At 44.2% G+C, this 22,585-nt stretch overlaps 2 protein-coding genes across 2 annotated transcripts; one reads left to right on the top strand and one right to left on the bottom strand.

Annotated features, from left to right (window-relative positions):
• Positions 1-1,726: 1,726 nt before the first annotated feature.
• sp8a (sp8 transcription factor a) lies at positions 1,727-3,791 on the top strand. Its single transcript, XM_080515598.1, has 2 exons — positions 1,727-1,804; positions 2,181-3,791. The coding sequence occupies exons 1-2, from the start codon at positions 1,784-1,786 to the stop codon at positions 3,399-3,401; spliced, it is 1,242 nt and encodes a 413-aa protein (XP_080371724.1). The 5' UTR covers positions 1,727-1,783; the 3' UTR covers positions 3,402-3,791.
• Positions 3,792-6,766: 2,975 nt separating this feature from the next.
• Positions 6,767-21,185, bottom strand: itgb8 (integrin, beta 8). Its single transcript, XM_080516438.1, has 16 exons — positions 21,091-21,185; positions 20,030-20,115; positions 18,174-18,345; positions 17,974-18,080; positions 17,431-17,570; positions 16,956-17,121; positions 16,008-16,166; positions 15,785-15,880; positions 15,528-15,620; positions 14,359-14,499; positions 11,731-12,163; positions 11,348-11,570; positions 11,123-11,226; positions 9,556-9,672; positions 8,028-8,191; positions 6,767-7,075 (listed from the first exon to the last, which is right to left on the bottom strand). The coding sequence occupies exons 1-16, from the start codon at positions 21,182-21,184 to the stop codon at positions 6,947-6,949; spliced, it is 2,424 nt and encodes an 807-aa protein (XP_080372564.1). The 5' UTR covers position 21,185; the 3' UTR covers positions 6,767-6,946.
• Between the last annotated feature and the right edge of the window lie 1,400 nt (positions 21,186-22,585).

Here is a 22,585-nt window from a genome sequence, read left to right as displayed (position 1 = left end):
CTTTGCCTCAACATTGTGGGGGAATAAACTATAAGAAATGTAAAGTCCCTGATTGAATGAACTATTTATCTCCATAACATCCCCGAAAATAATTATGCACACTATCAATCACATGGTGTAAAAGGTGGGTTGGTGTGTGTGGGGAGGGTCTGAGTGGATGAGGAATGTGATTAACTTTTCTGTCTATGTGTGTCCAGCTGACTTCATTCAGGCTGATCATAGAACAAGAGAGAAGGAGAAAGGGCAGGGAAGCAGTTAATACCAAACAAATGAAGGAAATGGATTAAATCCTGCTGTTTTATTAAATTTGAAATTCAAATGAAATGCTCCCTCTGTGCCTTTGCACATAAATTAGCAAGCTGGAGATCAGTCTGGGTTATTTCCATGCCCTGCTCCATCATATTGGTAAACCATCCTTGAATTGAAGGACAGAATTATCTATTTACAGGTTCAGGTAATAAAAAGCTCTCTTCTCACTAAGGTGCACATTCTGGGTTTGAGCTTGAGCTGAAGTGATTTATAAAGTGGTGAAATCCTCAGGAAGAGGTGTTTAAAAAAAAAAAAAAGAAGGAAGAAGGAAAAAAAAACACATTTGTTTTGTATTGAATAAGATGAAATTGTGGAGGCAGTGACAGTGTCCTCCCTTCCCTCCCCCAGGGCCGAGTGGAAACGCCCAGAGGACAGGGTGGGACGAACCTGACCAGCCTCTCATTCATCAGGCTTTTCCCCCTGCATGGCCTCACAGCTTCACCTTTATACCCGACAGGATGCTTAAAACACGTAAAACCTCAAACTATTTATCAAACACACTCCGACGTGCTTTGAACCAGGGTCTGCCTCAAATCTCTCTCAGAATTATTCCAAAAATATATAGAGATTTTCTTTAATTTAATCTCAGCAGATAATCTATCAAATGTGCTTTAATCAAAACAAGCGAGCAGATCACCTGCCTGGCTCTTTCCCCTGCAGGTGAATAAAGTGAGTAGGTTGAGTCACTCAGCCATCAGTAAGTCAGTCCTGGATAAATACTAAAAACACCACGAAAAGTTAGGAAATAAAGTAGATAATTGAAGTTAATGTTGACACAATTGATTGATTTGAAAGCCTGCAGTGCTCGATTGTCTGTATTTATATATTGTCACGAACATATAAATTTTTTTTTTTAAAAGCAACAAAGCATAAAAAAACAATGCTATTTCATTTTCTCAATGTAACATGGACATCACATTGGGTGAATCCTCCATAACAAACACTTAAAACGTTCTAAGCAGTAACATCATAAATATTTTTTTTGACCCTTTGAAGGTGATGGAAATTATTTTCTTTCCATTTTTACTTAGTTAGTTAGTTAGTTAGTTAGTTGGTTTGTTAGTTGGTTAACTGGTTTTTGTTATGTTTTCAATGTTGGTTCTTACCAAATCATGATATGCGCACACGAGGATACACATTTCCTTGCACTTTTGGGATTTTAATACAAAGTGTTTCAGAGCAGCTTTTGGCAAATGTTTCATCATATAAATGTCTTGTCTTAAGGATCACATTTTTTTTTTTTTTACTTGTTAAGTCTTTGGCGGTGACTGGTGAGGCCCTGACATTTTGAATTTATGACCACCTCGAGCGCACAAGTTTGGAGACAGTCTGAGCTGGCCTCTGATTGGTCATCCGGCCCTTTGCAGCTCTTCAAAGCCACAGAGGCGCTCTGACTTGTAAAGCATTCAAAGAGGAAACGCGGATTGATCACTTGCACACTCACACACCTTGTCAGAAGACTTCAGCACAGTCCATGGCTGCCACATTGTTAGGGGTGAGTTCACTTTTATATCTATATAGACTGTGATTTTTCGGAGGGAAAATCATGAAAAGATGGTCAATGTTGTTTTTTCCCCCCTCCAAACTGTCAAAACATTTAGAAGAAAGTCAAAAGTTGAGGCTCGTGTCTGACGCGAGACAAAGCTGGATTTACATAAAAGTTATATCTATGATAATTATTTGAAGTTTATCTGTATATTTCTCTCTTCATAGTCAAAAAAAGAAAGACTGATCAGATTTTGAAGATTTTTCAAGTCAGAGCCCAACGTTTTATTTGGCTTAACTGATCGAATAGAACGATACCTCCGTGCGTATTTACGCACCCGGAGTTGACTGGAGCCTGACCGCGATTGATCTGGTGTTCTCCACAGGAGGAACCACGGTTGGGCAGCACCCCGCTGGCTATGCTGGCTGCCACCTGCAGCAGAATCGGTGAGCCCGGTCCTTCTTGCTCACCTGCTCTCTGCGATGGAGCCCCGGGACTCATCAAAGGGTTTCACCCGTGGAAGAGGAGCGCTCAGGGCAGCGGCAACATGGGCACCTGTCTTACGTCGCTGGGGATATCCGCTGGCAGCTCCCGGGCCGGCGGCACGGGACTGACAGAGGCCTCGAGCGCTTTCTCGGTGACAGCAGCAACTTCTCATTTGGGGAATGATTTTGCCATGTACTCGACCGCGGTGCCTTCAGACAACAACGTCGCCGACTCTGCGCACGCACAGCGGCCTGTGTTTCTGACCAAGTTCCCCTCGTCGGTGGAGGGAATTGCCGGGATATATCCGAGGATGCACGCGCACCCGTATGATTCGTGGTTCAAGCCGGGAGGGGAGGTCAGTAACGGCTCATCTGCTTGGTGGGACATGGGCAGCGGCTGGGTGGACGCACCCGGTCCAGCCGGGTTGACCTCTCCTCTGAGCTACAGTAATGACTACAGCTCCGCCTTCAGCGCCGGTGCCTCTCAGCACCTTCTCCCTTCGGCGCAGCACCTGTTTGACGGCTTCAGACCGCCCGGTCCGACAGCCTACACCGAGTCCAAGGCCATGGTCGCACCTGTACTCAAAGGTGCCCCTGTTGTCTCTCTCCCGGCGTCTTCCCGCTCCTCTTCCCGGCGCTACCCCGGTAGAGCGACGTGCGATTGTCCCAACTGCCAGGAGGCTGAGAGCCTCGGTCACGGAGCCACCAGCCCCCGCAGGAGAGGCTTACACAGCTGCCACATCCCCGGCTGTGGCAAGGTTTACGGCAAAACCTCTCACCTGAAGGCGCACCTGCGCTGGCACACCGGGGAGCGCCCGTTCGTCTGCAACTGGCTGTTCTGCGGGAAGCGCTTCACGCGCTCCGACGAGCTCCAGCGACACATACGCACGCACACCGGGGAGAAGCGCTTCGAGTGCCCGATCTGCCATAAGCGGTTCATGCGCTCCGACCACCTCAGCAAGCACGCGAGGACGCACAGCGCCGACGGGGATTGCGGGGAACCGGGGCTCGGCAAAGGGAACAGCGACACGGACAATAGCGTGTCCGGCAGTCCGAGCCAGTCTCCCGCACCACAAGTGCGCGAGAGCGCAAAGAGCTTAGAGGGTCCGAGAGTGGAATAAAGTAGAAACAGGAACAATTGAGCACATTATGCCAGCCTGAATATATTTTCTTGGACACTTACAAACTGAAATGGCACTTTATGGTTATCTTCAGTTGTGGATGAACGCTGTTTCCTTACCTCATCTCTTGTTTTGTAGCCTTTTGTATAAAAATACAATTTGTCAGTTATTTGAAAACATGTCATATACCCCTAATTTATTTAGATTTTTTTTATTATTATTTTTTACAAGTAGCCTTATATAGTATATATCTCTGGGGTTTCCTTGGCACGATCACATTAAAATATTTAAGGTTATGGTTATCCTCAGGCATTTTTGGTTGATTGTCAAAATCGGTATGGATGTATATCTTGACCTTAACTGGATTTAATAAAACAGGGCGATTTTGAACACTTCTATTTTCCATCTTTATTGAAGTCTTTCGTACTATTTAGTGAAAGCATTTAGGTAAATAAATCACTTAATCACAGTCTTGTTAAACAAAGCTGTTTAGAAAATATGTTTGTTTTCTTTCTTTTTGGAGTATTATATGACATATGAATGAACTGCTCTTAGAAATATTAGACACTTAGACAGTTGCTTCTAACAGGATCTTGTTTCTTTGTCTTGAGTATGTTTTGTTTTTTTTAATGTTCTGATTCAACTTATAATGATTTGCTGTTGTTTTAAAATCCCTTCAAAACAAATGCAGATATAAAAAAAAAAAACCTTTTTCTTGGAATCATGTTTCAGATTACTTTTAGGGGGACATTCCAATTCTAAATAACTACATGTATACAATTTGATGTGATAAAATGCAAGACCTTTTTCGTGAATTCCAATCTTAAAAATGCCACGTTGTTTTACTTGACAACATTACTGGAAAATATAAGAGACACATGTCAAATAATGCAGGCAAACAAACTACAAAATCTCTCTTCTATTCCCAACCAAACCTGAAATCCCTGTTTTCCTTCAGCCACAATATGTACAGGATTACGTTACTATGTTAAGAGTATGTGGCTAGTTATAGACAACTGGACTGATGAGACGACTTATGAAAATATTTATGTCAGATGAAGATTCCTAAATATTTAACTAATGATTTATACTGTTGAGAAAAAGTCGGAGGCTAAATTTGAAAACAATTTCAGAAAAAAAAAAAAGTCAAGGAAGGCTCCAAAAGTTTGTGAGTTCACTCAGAATCACTTATCCAAGAGTGCATCACCACCTAGTGTTCAGTTTATCCAGCTCACGGGGTTTCTGTCATATTGTTATGGACGAATTGGTCTTGTGTCTTAGCGAATTGGTCTTTTATAATGCAAATGCATTATAAAATGTTTATTTTCTCAGTTTTAGCTCAAGATGCACAATAAAACAATAGAATAACCTAATCAATATACACTCACTGGCCATGGCACATTGGTGTTCCTACATCAGGAACTCTCCTGTGTTAGTGAAAGAGGGTCATAAAGCCCAAATAAAATTCTCACATTATCAAATAATAATGAAATACAGGTGCCACAAAGTGCAGCCTCACTTAAATATACCTGGCTTCAGTCTGGTTCGGGTCTTTCTGTGTGAAGTTGTGGGTTAATTGCTGGCTGTAAATTGGCTTTTGGTGAAATAGTGAGTTTTTGTGATTGTCTGTCGTTCCGGTGACCTGCCCAAGGTGTACTCTGCCTTTACCCAGCGAGGATAAACTCTGAAGATAGACAGATTATAATACAGCAAAAGCTCACACAGTCAAGAAACTGTTAAAAAAAAAAAAAGAGTCTTGCCCATGTTTATTGCAATGAAAACAGTCATGCTACACATTTGTCACATTAACTGACTGCAATATTACATAGAAAGTGCCGTTGTTACTCCGAACTCAATGCCCGGTGAAATGAGATGATTAATATCTTATTGCTGAATTAACCTTGTGGTTAGAGATAGATAAACCACCTACAGTACCTTCCACCTTCACCTCGAGTAGCTTTCTCATCAAACAATACAAATAACATACCAAATAAAAAAAAGGAAATATAATAAAATCATAATAAATAATCATTAGTGTTCCCAACTTACAATAAAGAGGAGCAGCTATTGCTGTAAACAATATTGTTAAATACAGTTCAAAAGGAAGGAGAGGGCAGGAGAAGTCTCACATGTCATGCAACTGGCACTCTGGAATCAGAGGAGCTGGTTTAGTTTTCCAGGAGTGTGAAGAGTAAAACCCTGTTTCAGACCTCGTACCTTTGAGAGATGATTCGTACCTTTGCTCAGGAGTCTCTGAGTTTAAACTTGTGAGGACAGACTAATGAATGGATGTGGATGGTGAACAGGAGCATGCGAACATAGTTCAAATAGAGCTCGAATTGTCACATGCCTGATGATGCATTTTACATCTAAAATGCCAGCCCGTCATTATTCCAGTGATTTTGTTACATACCGTAGCTGCAGATGCATTTAGATACCTTTTAATGCCCAACATATCACCTCTCCTCACTATTACAGCTTACCTGCCCCGGGGACCCCGCTATTTTCAGTAGTATGATGCAAAACAGTTGCTCTAGTGCAAGTCTAACCAGATGATCAACAACAATCACGTGAAACTATATTCTCACTGATCATGATAGGGAAAAAAAGTCACAAAACTAATGCAAACTGGTGACCAAAAACATAATGCAACCAAGAAACATTTAAAACCACGAAAAGACAGGGAATGCCATACATTACTGAAAATGTAATCAAAGTTTAAAAAAAGGAAGAAAAAAAAAAGAAAGGCATATTAAGTCGTTGGCGGTACCTGAGGCGGTACAACTGAGGTCAGGAATGTGCATAATTTGAGTTAAAATGTCGTACATCATGCTGGCCACATGGGGGCACACTAAGACAGGAAGATAGTTCAGTTTGAACGTGTCAGTCTCGCGAACTTATAACATGTAGTGTTTTCACTATGAAACTATAAATAGAAAGAACACACACACACACACACACACACACACACACACACACACACACACACACACACACACACACACACACACACACACACACACACACACACACACACACGTACCCCTCCTAAACTCAGTGATCACTCTGAATCCTCTACTTCACATTGAGCTTCGAAAATCTCAAGAACACCCTGAAGTCCTGAAGACGCAGGCCCAACTTAAATAGATACTACTAACATAGAAAGACACATGCCTGCACGCAATAATGCAGGGATGCGTTAGAGCAATGAATGCTGCGCGTCTAATAAAACTGGGGGATGATCACCTTTTACCCTGTAGAAGAAGAAGAATCTCCCTGCTGCTACAGAGGAAGAAGAGGTTAAGGACTTGTGCTCTTTGTTTCATCATGGTTTCCATGGTACTGGCCTTATTAGTCACACAAGTCTATGAGAGTTTGTTCATTCACTTGATAAATGTAATTCAATGAAGATTTTCATTGATTCATTTACCGTCAGAGTGTCCACTCATGGCGAGGCAAAGTCTTATGAAGGCGAGAGGTGGAAAAGAAGCTTTTAATCCAGTGCTCAACCTCCGTCCTTGGCACCTTGACCTTTCGCCCTTTGCCTAGCACTGCCAGTGGTCTCCGAGGGGCATCTTGGGAACCTGGATGTGCATCTCCACAGGGCGGTCCGGTAGACGGTCCCTCCTGTAGGTGACTGTCTTCTCATTGGTTGTAGGAATGTATGAGAGATCCTGGGGAGGGAGAGAAAAGTCCAGTGAGTAAAAACCACAAGAATGACTCGATGGATTATCACTGACACATTCAAATAAACACTCACGTAAAGTTAGAGGATTCATTGGAGGTCGGAATAATAAAAAACAAAACGAGGCAGCAGAATAGCTCCTATGATTCACACTATGGAAACACTGTTTTTGTTATTGTTTCCATGTTTACAGCCTTTAAGCATTCACAGTATTGTGATTTCACCTGCACATATCTTGTTTATATCCAGATCCAGATGTCTGTGGTCAGTAAAGCGAATGGCAAATTAAATTAGCAGGACACTTCTTTCAAGTTTTACTAGACATTCAGCAGTGGATATTTAACATCTGTTACATTAGACTTTCATTGAGGAAGTAGGCACAGCTTGATGCTAAATTCCCAATTATGTCCATTTGTATTATAGTTCCCCTGAGAGTAATATGTTAAGTGGACGACCTGCAGGGGATTGCAGCCATGTAGGATTTCATAAGGTGTTCACACGGGTCAGTTTCTTTTGGTCTATAATTTGTTTAATCGTTAAAATGATGTGCAGTGGTGTCACGAACAATAAACAAGGGGGCTGAAACGTTTATAAGCCATGCAAAGCAGTTTAAGTGCTCATATCTCAGAGCAGCCCCCTCGCATTTACAAAATTCCATCTTCTTCGTCTTCTCAAAGGTACTGTTCGTCACTGTAAGGTCACAAATCTGGAAACTGTAGATGGCGAGCTGGGAGTTCAGAGGAAATGTGAAATCCAGCTGTACCTCTTAGAGCAGGCTCAAATTTCTCACTTTGGGTTTCAGAGCCGGACAGTGCTTGTTAACATAAATAACCTAAAGAATTACAGGGTCCCTGATGTTTCTGAGTGCCCCAGGCTCCTCTTAATTAAAACTCTGCTGTGCTGATGACTACCTACTGCATTCTTGACATCTGCAGTCTCACCTTTCCAGTGCAGTGGTAGTCCGGGTCCTCAGCAGCGCCCCCCGGTGACCAGCCCTGCTTCTGCAGCAGCAGGCGAGACACGGCGACCACCACCAGCCCACACAGCACCGTCAGTGCACACACACTCAGGAAAGTTCCGATCAGCCGACTGCTGCTGACACACTCTGTGGACACAGATCAGATTTACTGTGAAATACATGCAGAAAGAACCTAAATCAGTCAGCCTTAACATTATGACCATCTGCCCCCCCCCCCCCCCCCCCCCCTAAAAAAACTATGAGGCCTTTCTGTCAAAAACCCAGCAAGACTCCAGAAGCAACAGCATCTTCCTCTCTGTAATACTTACATTTTCTTGCTTCAAACATTCATTCATTCACAAATACATCCACATGATTAATTCTAGCCAATACCTATTTTTACTCCAGCAGTAAAACAGCTGAGTACTCTGATTACTGACTTCAAAAATACAACCACGTCCTCTGAGTAAAGCTGTAGAGAAACGAGTTACTTATTAAACTCTTTGTTGTGAAGACTCATACAAATCCAGTGAGGTTGCTTATAGTGTTTACCAACCACAGGAAACAGCCCTCTCAGCAAAATAAACATACTGAGCATTACAAACTCAAGTATGTGGAACTAAATGTGCATAAATGAAAAGCTAATGTCTTAAAGTGAATGTGTTTGAGTCCGGAGTAAATCCCCCTACTTAAATGTGGGAAGGTGGATGATGAAAGTGGCAGAAAAGTGAAGTACTCAGGAAAAAGTAAACACCTCGGGACTGCGCTACAGCGCGGCGGTTAAGTAATTGTTTCGAGTTATTTTGAAGAGCTGGGTCAGACGCAGCTGTGCCAGAGGTACTGCACTGAACAGCTCGCTGGCTGTGGATCTGCTGGGGAGCATGTGCGGATGACGGGCCGATCGTTCAGCACAAAGAGCCCAAAGAAGTGCTCTGACATTTTGTAACATGGTAACCATGGAGACCTGGCTCCCGCTGCACTCGGGAGGAGTGGGCGTGAGCAGGAAGAGAGTGTCCCGTCGGGTGGGGGGGGGGGGGGTTGGGGTAGCACGAGGGGATAGGGGGAGATGGGGGAGACACACAATGAGTGGTGCTGTTCCAAAAATTGGGAGGGCGCGGATGAACTGTAACACTTGGATGTGCAATAAAGTGTGTGTGTAACTGAGGGCATGTGTGGATACCGTGTGTGTGTGTGTGTGTGCGTGTGTGTGTGTGTGTGTGTGTGTGTGTGTGTGTGTGTGTGTGTGTGTGTGTGTGTGTGTGTGTGTGTGTGTGTGTGTGTGTGTGTGTGTGTGTGTGTGTGTGTGTCTTTTGCTGAGAAAATGAAGTAAGTAAGCAGGGAACTGAGGGGAAATGTAAAATACAGCTGTAACACTGACAGCAGGCTTGCTGACTCAAATACACAAGGGTGTAGTAGTGCAGCCATGGTAGCAACGGAAGTGACCTCGAATAAAAGTGTGTGAGTAAATGAGAGTGAGTGTCCGTGTGTGTGTGTGTTTGTGAACATTATACCTGGTCTTGTGCTGATGTGAAGCTGAGCCTGACCCGACTGTGAGCTGGTCTGAAACCTGTAGCGACAGCTGTCATTACTGATGTACATGCAATGGATCCACATCTCCCCCGCTTGTCCTGAAAACGCAACGAGAAAGCTGTGAGACAGGACACACACACACACACACACACACACACACACACACACACACACACACACACACACACACACACACACACACACACGCACACACGCACACACACACACACAAAACGTAAAGAGTAGATAAGCAGAATCTTTCTGGAAAAAATTGCATGTTCTCCCTGTGCCTGTTTACTCTTGGTACTGTGTCTTTTTTATTCAGTCCAAATGTGTCAGGTGAAATTGAATTTATGATTATTTATTCAATTAACCTGACACACAACCATATATATGGATCGGGAGGCAGAGTCAGTGTCTTGCTCAAGGACATGTCAAATTATGTCCCAGGGGGAGGTGGGGAATTAAATCTGTGACCTTGTGATTGAAAGACAACCCACGACAAAAACTTTCCAAATCAATCTTCAGTGTGAAGCCATTAGTTAAACAGGTGTGATGAGAATAGAGGAGATTTAAACACTCACAAGTAAAAAAGTCTTTGTATTTCATTGCTGCAGTAAAAATTTTTTACATCCTCAACTGACTTATTACTTCTTTCAGCAGACGATGATTCAGAGTTGCCAAGACTTCCTGTTTCCAATTCAAAAATAATAATCCATCTGAAGCAAAACATAGTGTTGACAAAGCGGTTGTACTAGAATAATTACTATACAAATAAATATGACGTGTGTGTTTATGTAAGTATGACATTTAACTGCTGCTTCAAGAAAAATGCTCAAGATGCACTAAAAAGGCAGCATATATCAATAAAATACAATTAAAAAAATGTGAAATATATTTCATAACCTGTGTTTTTTAATTTAATTAATAAAGTTGAAAATGTAGACTTACTTTTGCAAGAGTGTTTCATTTACACAAGTATCTGTGTTTCTACTCAGTTAAAAAAAAAAAGAAGTACTTTTGCCATCTCTGTTTAACAGATATTTCAAACTGAAAGCATCTAACAAGTACAAGAAGAATTATGCTGTTGATTTATTGCCTACGGATCCCAATGGCTCTTAACAATATCACCACATAATGTGAAAAGACGACCAGCATTCAATCAAAACTAAGTACTTGGCATGAGGTGAGGCATGTGCTATGTGAGAGTTTGGAGGCGACGGTGGCGGTAGGAGGTGGGGGGGGGGGGGGGGGGGGGGTGTTATCCCTCCTGCAATCTGAGAACCTCTGACATTGTGTTATACTGAGCAATGTGAAACCACACACTTCTACCTACAGTAAAGTTGGAGGCAAATCAACATAGGAAGGATGTATTTACATTGACAATAGAGTAAACCTATAGAGGCACAGGGAGAACGTGCAGACTGCACAGAAAAGCCCTGACTGAGTTTCCTGGAAGACATCAGAAATAACAACTCTGGAATTTTGTTCCACAGGAGCCACAAAACAGCAAATGTGTAAAATTGGGCCTTGGCAGATTCGCTGTACCTGATACGTCGTCCTTGTAGCCTACCGACGGCGCACAGCTGCTATTGCAGTGTCCCCCTTCTATTTCTGAGAGACCATGAGAGATGTGACACTCCACACACTTCCTGAAGGAGAAGAAGACACACACACACACACACACACACACAAAACAAACCATGTCAGCAAAAAATGTCCATTGTGCCGCGATGTCCTTTCCACTTATGTTGTACAGGAACTGACAAGTACCAGTATGATTGACAGGTGCTTTTGCAAGCAGGACATCTTTCGCAGACGTCTCCGGAGTGTTGGAGGTCGTCACACACACACTTTCCACACACACATTTCCCCCGCCCACTGCAAAGCAAGCCGTCCGGTGATTGGCAGGTCTGTGTGGAGACAAGACAGCCACAGCTATCGCCTGTCCACCCGTCGTCGCACACACACTCCCCTGACACGCACACACCTCGACCTGAAAGGAAGGCACAGGAGAGAAATGGATTGTTTTTTTGTTGTTTTTTTTGTTGTTTTTTTTTAACAGAAAATACAGATTGATTGGAGTGTACATCAAAAGTGCTCATAGTCATATTCTTGCCAGAGCTCTTTGGAAAAAAAATGCAAATCTTCCTTACTTCCACACAGCAGTCCTCCTTCGTATGGACAAGAGAAGTCGTCTCTCTCACAGTGCGTCCCGTAAACTGTCCCCAGTCTGCTCTGCTCACACAGACATTTCCCACATTCACACACTCCTCGGCCGCTGCAGTCCACGTCAGATCCGTCTGCTCTGCAACCCCAGTTTGTATCAAGTGTATCCAGTGTGCTCGAGTCTTTCATCAGGCCGCGGCCCGACTTCTGCTCCCGCTCGCCGCCGCCCTGCGTCGCCGTGCACGGCGACTGATTGTCATCACGACAGCGTCCGGTCGAGCCGCAACTGCAGCGACATTTGGAGTGGATCCGAACAACAGTGGACTCATTGTAGCCGACGGAGCGCACCATCACTGTTATGTCTTCATCTTCACCATCGTCGGGACAGGATCGCAGGCCCACTGTGATGTTAAAGTAGGCCTGTGTGACAAAAAAAAAAAACCCACGACTGAGCATCACTGACCCGCCATAAACCCAAAACACCACAAGATTCTTGTATAGTTCTCAGAGTATAAGGCCTTTATGAAGTGATTTAACTATTTGTGTAATCTAAACAGAACTCTGCAAAACAACATAAAACCAAGCAAAGGTCAAAACGAGCACAGATGAAACCAACAGCTGTCAGTTGATATTATCAAAGTGGAACGAAGAAACTCAAAAGGGAGGCACATGGGAATCGCAAGTCACTTAGACAAGTAAAGGTTAATAGACAATGTAACAATGTAAATGTCTAAATGACACTGTCCGACATGGATTTTATAAATGTCAGTAAGATAGTAAGTATAAATGGATGATGTGAACCTGCAGTAAATTGGAGGTGACAATGTTAATCATTATGCAAGATAATCAACTTCCTCAAATATAAATAAATGTGTGGACAGGTTCAGCCATTTGACCGTAATGGAGCTCTAAAAACTGTTTGGGTGTCGTGCCTAGTAAGTAGAATTAATCTATACTTTTCCTGCAGCAGGTGTATTGGTTGTTAGTGATCGTGTTCGTTATACCACCAGTCACACTGTGCTGTGTACAGAGTCGGAGATCAGGAAAATGTATCCCTTAGTGTAAAACTGACCACAGCCTTTCACAAACTGAACTCCATGAAATGACTATTTAAAAGCCCAATCAAGAGATAACCATCACAATTCTCCCTATTTTGTCTGGGAACTAATGCAGACTTATATCCACACACAAGGAAACGGGGATAAAGAAACACAGTTGGCACAACATGAGGCTTGCAGGATCACATCCACACACTATAGGTGAGGTGGAGACTCAGATCCAGATGTGACAAGATGAGATCAGACAGAGACTAAACAAAATGTGCTGTGAACTAAGGAAGAGGAGTTCACAGCAACATGAGACGTTAACAAGGCAGAAGGAAACCCGACAAACAGAGAAAGACAAGACATGAAACAGTAGAAACAAATCTGGGACTGTGGCACTTAAATCGTCACCATTATCGATTATTTGACTTTCTCATTTGTTTGTTAAATATATACTTAATCTCTGTACGATAGTGTTGCCACTGTAAGCACACGCTGATATGTGATTAATCAACATGTGATTAATATGCTCAGAAACATGAAAATGAAGCACCAACGAAACTGCAGCTGTAAATCTAGAAAGGAATGACATTCCAAAAACATCATGATTATAGAAATCTCTAATAGGTTCTGAATAGCTCGATAAGGAAGCAGATTTTCAAGTGCTGCCTAATTTGAATAATTATCCTATTGATGTGGGAGAGCTTGTGCATGCCAAAGGTTTGAATGTACAGTCAAGCTTTTCACTCGATCGCCATCTCCATTCTGGTAAGTGCCGGTACTTTCCATAATTTTCTTTAATCCACTCATGGATTAAAAAGCTTAGCTTCACTATCTCTGTACAATGCAGCATCTATAGTGATTTAATATCTTGGTGAGAGTTGAGAGCCCCAAAAGAAGAAGTCTCAAAGGCTCTTAAATGAATAGACAGAAAGAAAATGTCCGAATGTGCTGAAAATGTTATAATCAACACTAAAATAGCAGCTCTTTGGGTTGTTAGATGAATATCTTTTGACAGTGGCTTTTTGTGTAATTGTTATGACTGCGGCAGAGGAGCTTCTGTGCAGAGGCGCTGAGTATCACATAGTGCTCTCTGCAGTGGTGAAGGCTATTCAAGGCTTTTCTTTAGTTGGATAATGACACAGGTATCACACAGAGTATGTCTAAAAACCCACTTCTAAATATAAACGTCTCGATTGTTGGTAAATGTTTTTCCAAGTGGGTACGGTAAGGATTTGGGGACAGGAAGGTCATGGAATCACATGGGAATGTTTTTCTGTTAAATACAGCTTGTAATCCGCTCAGCAGGGATTATTTACAAAATCTTCTCTGTGACGTAAACCTCTCCGACTTGTATGTCAGCGTGTTTGTATTTGTCAAATTAATCCAATACGACCAAGAAATTCTGCACAATGCCGCATCTATACAGCTGCACTGTGAACTCTATAGCTCTACAGAAGCTCTATAAATCCTGGGCTTAATTCGGTTCGGTTAAACTGTAGTGTATTAATCGTGCATACATCATGTGCTCTGTGACACTGTTGTGTAGTGAAAGTGAGCCTTTGTGTTTACCGTCTGATCCGGCTGCACCCCTGAGCAGCTCCGCTCCTTCGCAGTGGATCCATTAGGACACAGAGGAGATACAGATACCCAGTACCTGCTGAGAGCTGTGTCCTCCACTGACACCGACACCGCGACCTCTGACAGCAACCTCTGGACAGAAAGAACAACAGGTTTAACACCGGGTTGTGATACTTGGTGTGGATGAGGAATGAGCAGTGGCAGTCAGTGAGAGTAGAAATTAATGAAGCAAGAAGGGGGAAAATAGAAACTGAAACAGAGAACTGTGATTAATTAAATTTGTCACATGTCGCCAGAAAGCCTGTATTGTACTTTCTGTTATGGGAACAAGGAGGAGGGGCCCGAAATAGCATCTTTGTGTCCGTCCCTGATCGGGACACATGGTTTCCGTGCGGATCTGATAGCTATAATGCCAGCTTCTGTTCAGGCTGGGCTGCTTTTGTGTGTGTGTGTGTGTGTGTGTGTGTGTGTGTGTGTGTGTGTGTGTGTGTGTGTGTGTGTGTGTGTGTGTGTGTGTGTGTGTGTGTGTGTGTGTGTGTGTGTGTGTGTGTGTGTGTGTGTGTGTGTGTGCGTGGCCGCGCAACCAGATCTGTGGATTCGGCAGATTCTCGGAGCACACAATGGAGCGCTGTGCCGGAGGCAAGATTATACCCCAGAACGCTGCCAACTGAACAAACTCCTCGACCAACACATGCACAATGCACACAATCACGCACACAATCACGCACACAAATGAGGTCTTAACCTCCTTACAACCCAGTCCTCATCTGTGTGTGTGTGTTGCATTAAGCCTCCGGCAACAAACATACTATCCAACAAATTTGTTTTCCTAACTTCAAAATGTGAAAGTAGCTGAAAATACAAGCTGTTTCAGGTCTAGATGAGAAGTGTCTTTGTCCTTTTTTTTCTTTCCTTTTTTTTTTCAACACTCTGCAGCCAAATCTAATTTCCTGGGATATATTTAGGCTGAACGCATTTACAGGAATACGATACCACTGTTTACTAAGCCCTTTTTGAAGAGGCGGTTCTAATCCACATGCATAATTAAACAAATCAAAAAGACAACCTGGTTGATGTTGCCCAAGCAAAACAACAGTATGAGGCCCTAAAATATATGAAGAAAAAAAAACAAGATGCGCAGGTAAATAATTGCTTTGTACCTTGTATGCATCCACCACCAGCTCGATGAGGTTCGGAGCCTGGAAGAGTCCTAACTTTCCCAGGAAAGAGCCAGGAAGCAACTGCACCAAATCCTGGATCAGGGAATAGAGGTCAGAAACACTGAATGACACACTATATATAGGGCAGGATTGTGGAAATAGAAAAGAAAATACAGTTTTGTACAAAGCAGATGTGAGCAGGAAAGGTGTTTTCATACGTGTGCATGCTCAATGTTTGTATATTCTGTCATGTTTACCTTATACCACTGGTACTGCTGCTTCTCTACAGCAAAGATGGAGTAGATGTGGTTTTCAAGCAGTTTATCAGATAATTGACCCAAACTTGGGTGGTCCTAAAAAAAACCAAACAACAATACATTTGGAATCTAAATGTTTCTGTATATAACTAAAGCATACCACTGTTGGATTTGAAGACCGTAATAATCACTCTGGCCAAGGTTCTGGGTTGCTGGTACTCACCATGCTGGTACTTCCTGTGTAGACGTTGTTCTCCAGGTGACACAGGCCGTCGTGTGGCACAACAATCCCTGCCAGCCGGCTGTCGAGGGCGAGGTGAGAGGGCTGGTCAGTCATCAGGAGCAGCAGACGCTTTGCTTCTGGCCGCCAACCAACTGCTTTCTGAAAATAATCCAAATAGGGAAATCGCGTCGTTATTGTACTCAGTCTTCGTGTTTGAAAATGTAGTTTAATTCATTAAAATCAAACACCGGCACAGTTGGTGGTTGAGTCTTTTTGGGAGATTATTCCTTCATTCTGACTCACTTGAATCGAGTAGTTTCTGGCATGTGCAGGCTGATGTGGAAAAACGTGCTTGACACATAAATTAATATTCACACGTGTGGTACAAAGAAAATGCCCATTCAAACATTTTACTCATCTGAACTATATTAGTTTTCATGATGACCGGCGCTTTCTGTAATCCCCGACTACAGCAAAAGCCACAAAAATAAAAATCTGTTATCAGCCAAGAAGTCTCTCTCCCTCTGTTGTCTGTGATTCATCATTTTCACCGTGAGAAAATGGGACAGTGTGCACATGTGTGTATTTAAAGAGACTTAGTGAGCATATAAGAAGGTCTGACATAATGGAGAGTCTATTTATAGGCAGTTGACCACCATGGTGTTTCCCTGCATGCCGATTACTCAGGGCCCCCTGCATGGTGTGACTCACAGCCCCGCAGCAGCCAGAGAGTAGCAATCGCGTCTCTGTGTGTATGTGTCTGCCTGCCATACCCCAACAATGTTGTCATTGCTTCGTGGTATTCCAGTCGCAATATTTATTGCTGAGTCAGACTGCCACCATTCCTCCGAGAATAAATGCCTCTTTTCACTGCAATTCCACCTCACCACCAAATTTGAAACTGAAAATGCCTCTTTAATCTGAAAGTATACAGAAGTCGACGCCCACCTGGCAGACAGCTGCCTGCAGCATGGCATCCAGTCCTCCTTCAGGTGTGTCCATGTTTCCAGAGATCCTCTGGCGCTTGATGACCCGTGTGAACTCACTCATGTTTCCAGTCATACTGAGGACGTGGTGGAAGCCGTGTGCCGGCCGACAGCGGATCTCATAATCGCTGGTGAGAAGAATAGTGTAGTGTTACTGTTTGATAGACTCAGAATGGCTCATCGTCATGGCATTGTTGCCAGAACAAGCGAATGGGTATTTGCTGTAAACACACCAGGTTAAGGTAAACTTTCCTATAGGTACAAGAAGATGAAATACGATTACTGCAGAAACACAAAGGGGCATTTGTTAAAAGGAAATGGACCATTTCTGTACAAATGCGGAAAAACCTGACGCGTGATGCAGAATGTGAGCTGAGGTAATAATGTCTTAACATATGTTCAGTGATAAATGGAAGTTCAAAGGTGTTTCCGCTTACCTGCAGGGGTTATTGATCTTCGAAGGATGGACGCTGATGTAAGGTGAGACAGGTTTGTCCACAAACGAGCCGAAACCCAACCAGAGATCGGAGGAGTGCTCTGTCATACGAAGGGACAGAGCTACACCCACAGTCTTCAGCTGGATCAGCGGCACAAACAAATGCACATAATGAAAAAAAAAAAAAAAACATAGTGAAGGAAATTAAAAGAGGAATTTGTTAGTTTGTAAGGCTTTTGTTTAAAGTCCATTACGCATAGTTATCCTCTTTCGTCCTGAAATATAAAGACAGTTCCAATCTAATTAAGCATCGGGATTTCACACAAACTGTGGTTGTTCTAAGTATCTATTTTCAATTACTTTTCAATTGAAAACAATGGAAACGAACATGTTTCTTGGTGTACTGACTGAGCCTGCTATGAAAAAGTTGTGATGTGTCAGGATTTAAATCCTGGATATGATCCAAATGCTTTATTCAGGAGAAAGTGGGTGAAATGCATTAGCATTGGCAGACTAAATGACAGCAGTGTGTTTAAACACCTACATGATCCAGGTTTTCCTGCATGGATGCCGACACATCCACCAGGTAGTAAAGATCCACGGGGTAACGCTCCAGCTGCTTCACAGCGACTATGAAACTGGCCTCTGAACCTAAAAGCGAAGGAAGATGATTTTACAATCAACCCGTTGAATTGTGGCTGAGCGACGGAATAATAAACACAACTGAAACATGTACAAGTGTACCTGGTCTCAGGGTGACGCTGATGTCTTGTGGAGATACTTGTGTACTGCTGACGGTGGCGTTGACTTCCACCGTGATGCCGGGCTGCTCCATGAACTCCGGTCCACAGCCCCTCTTTTGCAAATTGACTGGCAGGTCACAGCGCTGGCTCAGGTCTGCCCCATGTAGGAAGTCCTGGTGGTCAAAGCAGAGTTATAATGACAGAGTTAGGACACATTTCCATTCTTCAATATACAAACAATCTTTTGCTACTTTGGCAATTTATAACAAAGAAACAACTCCAGACACGTTGGTAAGATGGGAATGCAGCATATAAAACAATAGAAGCATTTCCACACTGACCTGACTTAAACTGTTTTCACAATAATCTCCTCTAAGAACAGAAAGAAGTGGGTCATGTGAACTGTGCCGCTGTCCCACATAACCCCGCAGACCAAAGGCACAAACTCTGACACGTTCATGACCAGCATGTGCTTATGACAAGCTCCACCAGCACTGTAGTTTGGGTTTATGCAGCTGCACTTTTTTACCACTCCGACTGTAATCAAATCTCTGATGAGGAGGAATGTGGTGATGTTCAAGTGTCCTTGAAATCAAGTGTGTTCCTGGGAGACACTGCAACGTAGGCAGGGCTCCGTTTCATTGCTTTTGGGGAGTTTTTGAAGTTTCTAGATTTCATGAACATACATGTGCCTGCCTGTTCACTCAGCCATGTCCAGATTACATGTATGTCTGAACACTAAGGAGAAAAAAAAATCCAAATTGGAATATTGGACTGGCAGAAAGGGAGACTGGATGGTACGCTTTCTCATTCAGCTCAACAACCAGCTGCCCCAGAACAACAGCGTCATGCCTTCGAGCTTTGGATTCGTGACCTTTGGCGCTTCAGCGCGTGTCGAACAAGCTCACAAACACAGTTGAGTTAGTTTCAGTAAATCCAAAGTAGGCCATTAAGCATGGTTGTTACAACTATTCAGTAACTTGTTATGGACCTGATTTGCAGGACTAAATTTAAAGACTGTGACATGTTCAGCAAGCGTTTGAGTCCTGAATTCATGTTACTCATAATACAATCTATCGATGAATACTTGACCATAATCTGAACCTCACAGCTTGACTGACTTTTGTTTATTCATGGTTGTCCCTGTGGCCATAATTTTCAGTCCAACAGTTCCGAACACGAAAAAAAAATAAATAAAAAAAAGTCTCAGACTCACTTCCAGGGACTTTCCTCACACACTTTGCCTCTTTACCAAGCACTGTACAGTAACAGCCATGTGTGAACATGATTATTCGCAAGCATTGTAGCATTCAGCTTATTAATGCATGAATTAGCTTGGAGAGGCTGGGGATGTATGGAGGTGATGTTTTTGAAAGCCTTCACACACCAGTGACTGATGATGTCACAGAGGCTGAACATTCACGGGGTTGGAAAGCACCTGAAGTCTGTAAATACACACATGTTGACAGTCTAGTCTAGTCGGGGTAATTTCTCTTAGTGTTTATGTGTGTGTGTGTGTGTGTTTGTGTGTGTACGTTGGGTGGCACTGGGAGACTTTACAACTTCTTAAGTCTGATTCAGGGTGGGCTCTTTATGAGGCAGACTGACACGCAGGCAGAAAAGACAGATACTGACCCACAGATGGGCGGATGCAGTGATATGTGTGAAGTTGAGACTAAACACACGGAGAGAACGTGGCTCTGTCTCTTAACCGCCGCATGAGAAAAAATGTGGGGAAACGTTCACACACAGACCGGCGCCCTCGGTAAGGTCACAGGCCACTGAGCTTAAACATACACTTCATATTCACATTTCTGGAAGCTTCGGCTTGAGGAGTGCACGGATTGTCATCCCTACCTCTTTGAAACACCAGGCGCACCGTGGACCACGTCTGAGACAGTCTGCACAAGAAGTGGCGGCGGGTGACTTACAGACACTCTCACCTGCAGATGGGAAGGGAAGAGAAGAGAAGAGAAGAGAAGAGAAGAGAAGAGAAGAGAAGAGAAGAGAAGAGAAGAGAAGAGAAGAGAAGAATTTCAGATTAGCATATGAAAGCATGTGTGTGTCAACACTCATTAGCCATGCAGGCGAACCCCCTGTGGATATTTAGGGATCTCATGCACACTTTTGGATCAGAGCACCACTTTGCATCTCAGATGAGGCTTTTCAGTCCATATCAGCCAGTGTGTGGGGGTGTGGGAACAGGTGCTTGAGTTGAGTGGCGCAATGGACTATTAACCACAAGAATGCACACTTTCAAACACGCAAACACACATTCAGGACATCTCTGTCTGTGATGAGTCAATTACAAGACACTTTGCAATGACCACAGTGATACTTTCATTCATCACTCAAGCAGGATAGTTTTATGCATCAAGTGACTGCTGTGACTACCTCAGGCATCCTTTAGAGGAATTAATGATTTATTGGAGTTATTTATCTACTGAAATCAAATTTTCTGTGGGCCATACAGAGCTGGAATGTAGGACAGAGGAAAGCAGCAGGTCTTTGCACTAACACACTCCTATCAAGCCACTCTGACCCAATTAGCACTCTGGCCTCTGGCGAGTTCCTGGATAGGTGAAGCATTTAACTTCTAATGACAAATGATCCATGCCTGCTAAAACAAAGAGGCTGTCGTGGCAGTGGGTTCCCTGATTGTGAGCCCAAGACGTTGCACATGAGCAATTACCACTTTGTCACTGTCTGCCCCGCTGTGTTGTTTTATACACGAGCCAATTAATGCGCACGACTGCTGTGAGTGATGAAAAGATGCTCAGAAGCACGAAGTCTCCGCCTAATATAAGGAAACAAGCTGATGAGGGGCTGATGCAGCGCAGTGATGACTTGACATGATCACAAGAGGAAGGATAATCACTGACTTGTGATGTAATTGACCCTAATGAGCCTCTACTCACCGGGGCTGGAGGCTTCTGTGCAGACGCTGACCAGCAAGCAGCAGAGCAGGAGACACGGAGGGACGCTGCCGTCAGTCCGGAGCCAGGGAGTCATATTATCCCGTCCACACCGGGTGGGTGACCGGAGCGAGGCAGCGAGGAGGCACGGGGAGCTAGAGGAGGTGGACCGCAGGAGACCGAGGACCGTGCGTCCGCCGCCGCGCGCACAAAAGCCGGGAGTGCCGGACCGAGCCGCGGGACATTGTCGTTCACCCAAATCACCCCCGTAATCCCGGAGAGGTATTCACATCCCCCGGGTCAAATCAGCTTACAAAGCGCGCTCCCCCGTGGACCGCGAGTGAAGGTGACATGGAGCGTGAGAGCGGCTGCGTGCGCCTCAAGTCCCTCCATCTATTTCTTCTTATTATTATTACTATTACTAGTATTATTATTGTTATTATTCGTCCTTCCAGCTGAGCTTCAGGTGAGCGCCGTGGACCTCTCGCCTCACTGCTGGCCGTGGAGGAGTCCCATCCCGGGACGGAGCCCACACGCGTTTATACTCAGTGACGCGCCGGTGCCGTGGAGAGAGCTGCGTGGAGCGGCCGGTCCGCGCGCACCGCGATCCGGGAGAATGACCGCGTACTGACTCAGACGCCAGCTGCCATGGCAACCACATTGCGTCCGCGCCGTGTCGGAGAGGGAGGGAAGAGAGACAAATAAGGAGAGAGCGAGAGAGGGGGGGGACGCAGATGCTGACTGGGCTGCGTGGAGTTGCGGTGCGGCGCATTCCAAGTCAGACCTGGCCTTGAATTGAACACACTGTGTTTATATTGCTTCTTGAGGGAGCCATTTAACAGCACTGAGGGCTCCTGTGAGCAGGGAGGGGATCCTAAAGCGTGTAGAGATGGATGATAGGGGGGGGGGGGGGGGGGGGGGGGGGGTGCAGGGTGGGGTTGGGGTGGAGGGGGTCACTTAAAGCAGAGCTCTCATACACAGAGGGGTTCACAGGCTGGTGCTCCAGGAGGAGGAGGAGGGGGTCTGGGTTCATTGTGCACAGATTCCAATGACATGGAGTAACCCCGCCTCGCTGAGCTGGCTGTGCCCCTGTGCAGGAGCCAAATACTTACCAAACAACTCAACATTTTCGGCTGAAGAGGGAACACGGAGGACAGAGCCAATGTGGTGACAAAAGACACAAAGGCTTATCATCTTTGGCACCATCCAATCCGTGTCTCAGGTAGAATCCTGCCAGTTGTTGTGTCGGGAATGATATAACACGTCTGGCAGTTGTGTGCCCAGAAGTTACTTATTGCGTTACATTTTTTTAAAGTTTCAGTGAGCTTGGTACTTTGTTGGGTTGTCTTTTGGAACTGACGACTCTATTCAGCTAACTTGAATTAAATTAATAAATCAGATTGAGCATCAGCCAAAGCTACTGCTGTAACAGTTACTGCTTCACCAAACTCCTGTTTACTGGGAGAGGAGGGGAAGGTTTAATCCTAAATGAATTCAT

Source organism: Blennius ocellaris, assembly GCF_963422515.1.
Source record: "Blennius ocellaris genome assembly, chromosome: 20".
Taxonomy (NCBI): Eukaryota; Metazoa; Chordata; class Actinopteri; order Blenniiformes; family Blenniidae; genus Blennius; species Blennius ocellaris.
The sequence above is the reverse complement of the archived record's forward strand: the minus strand, read 5'-3'. Positions and strand labels throughout refer to the sequence as shown.

Excerpts from the sequence above, each read along its gene's own strand:
- itgb8 (XM_080516438.1), bottom strand. The coding sequence starts at position 21,184 with ATGACTCCCTGGCTCCGGACTGACGGCAGCGTCCCTCCGTGTCTCCTG. Across the intron at positions 15,621-15,784 it reads AGCAGTACCAGTGGTATAAG|GATTTGGTGCAGTTGCTTCC; the intron begins GTAAACATGACA and ends TCCCTGATCCAG. Across the intron at positions 11,571-11,730 it reads AGGAGGACTGCTGTGTGGAA|GTCGAGGTGTGTGCGTGTCA; the intron begins GTAAGGAAGATT and ends CCTTCCTTTCAG.
- sp8a (XM_080515598.1), top strand. The coding sequence starts at position 1,784 with ATGGCTGCCACATTGTTAGGG. Across the intron at positions 1,805-2,180 it reads TGGCTGCCACATTGTTAGGG|GAGGAACCACGGTTGGGCAG; the intron begins GTGAGTTCACTT and ends TGTTCTCCACAG.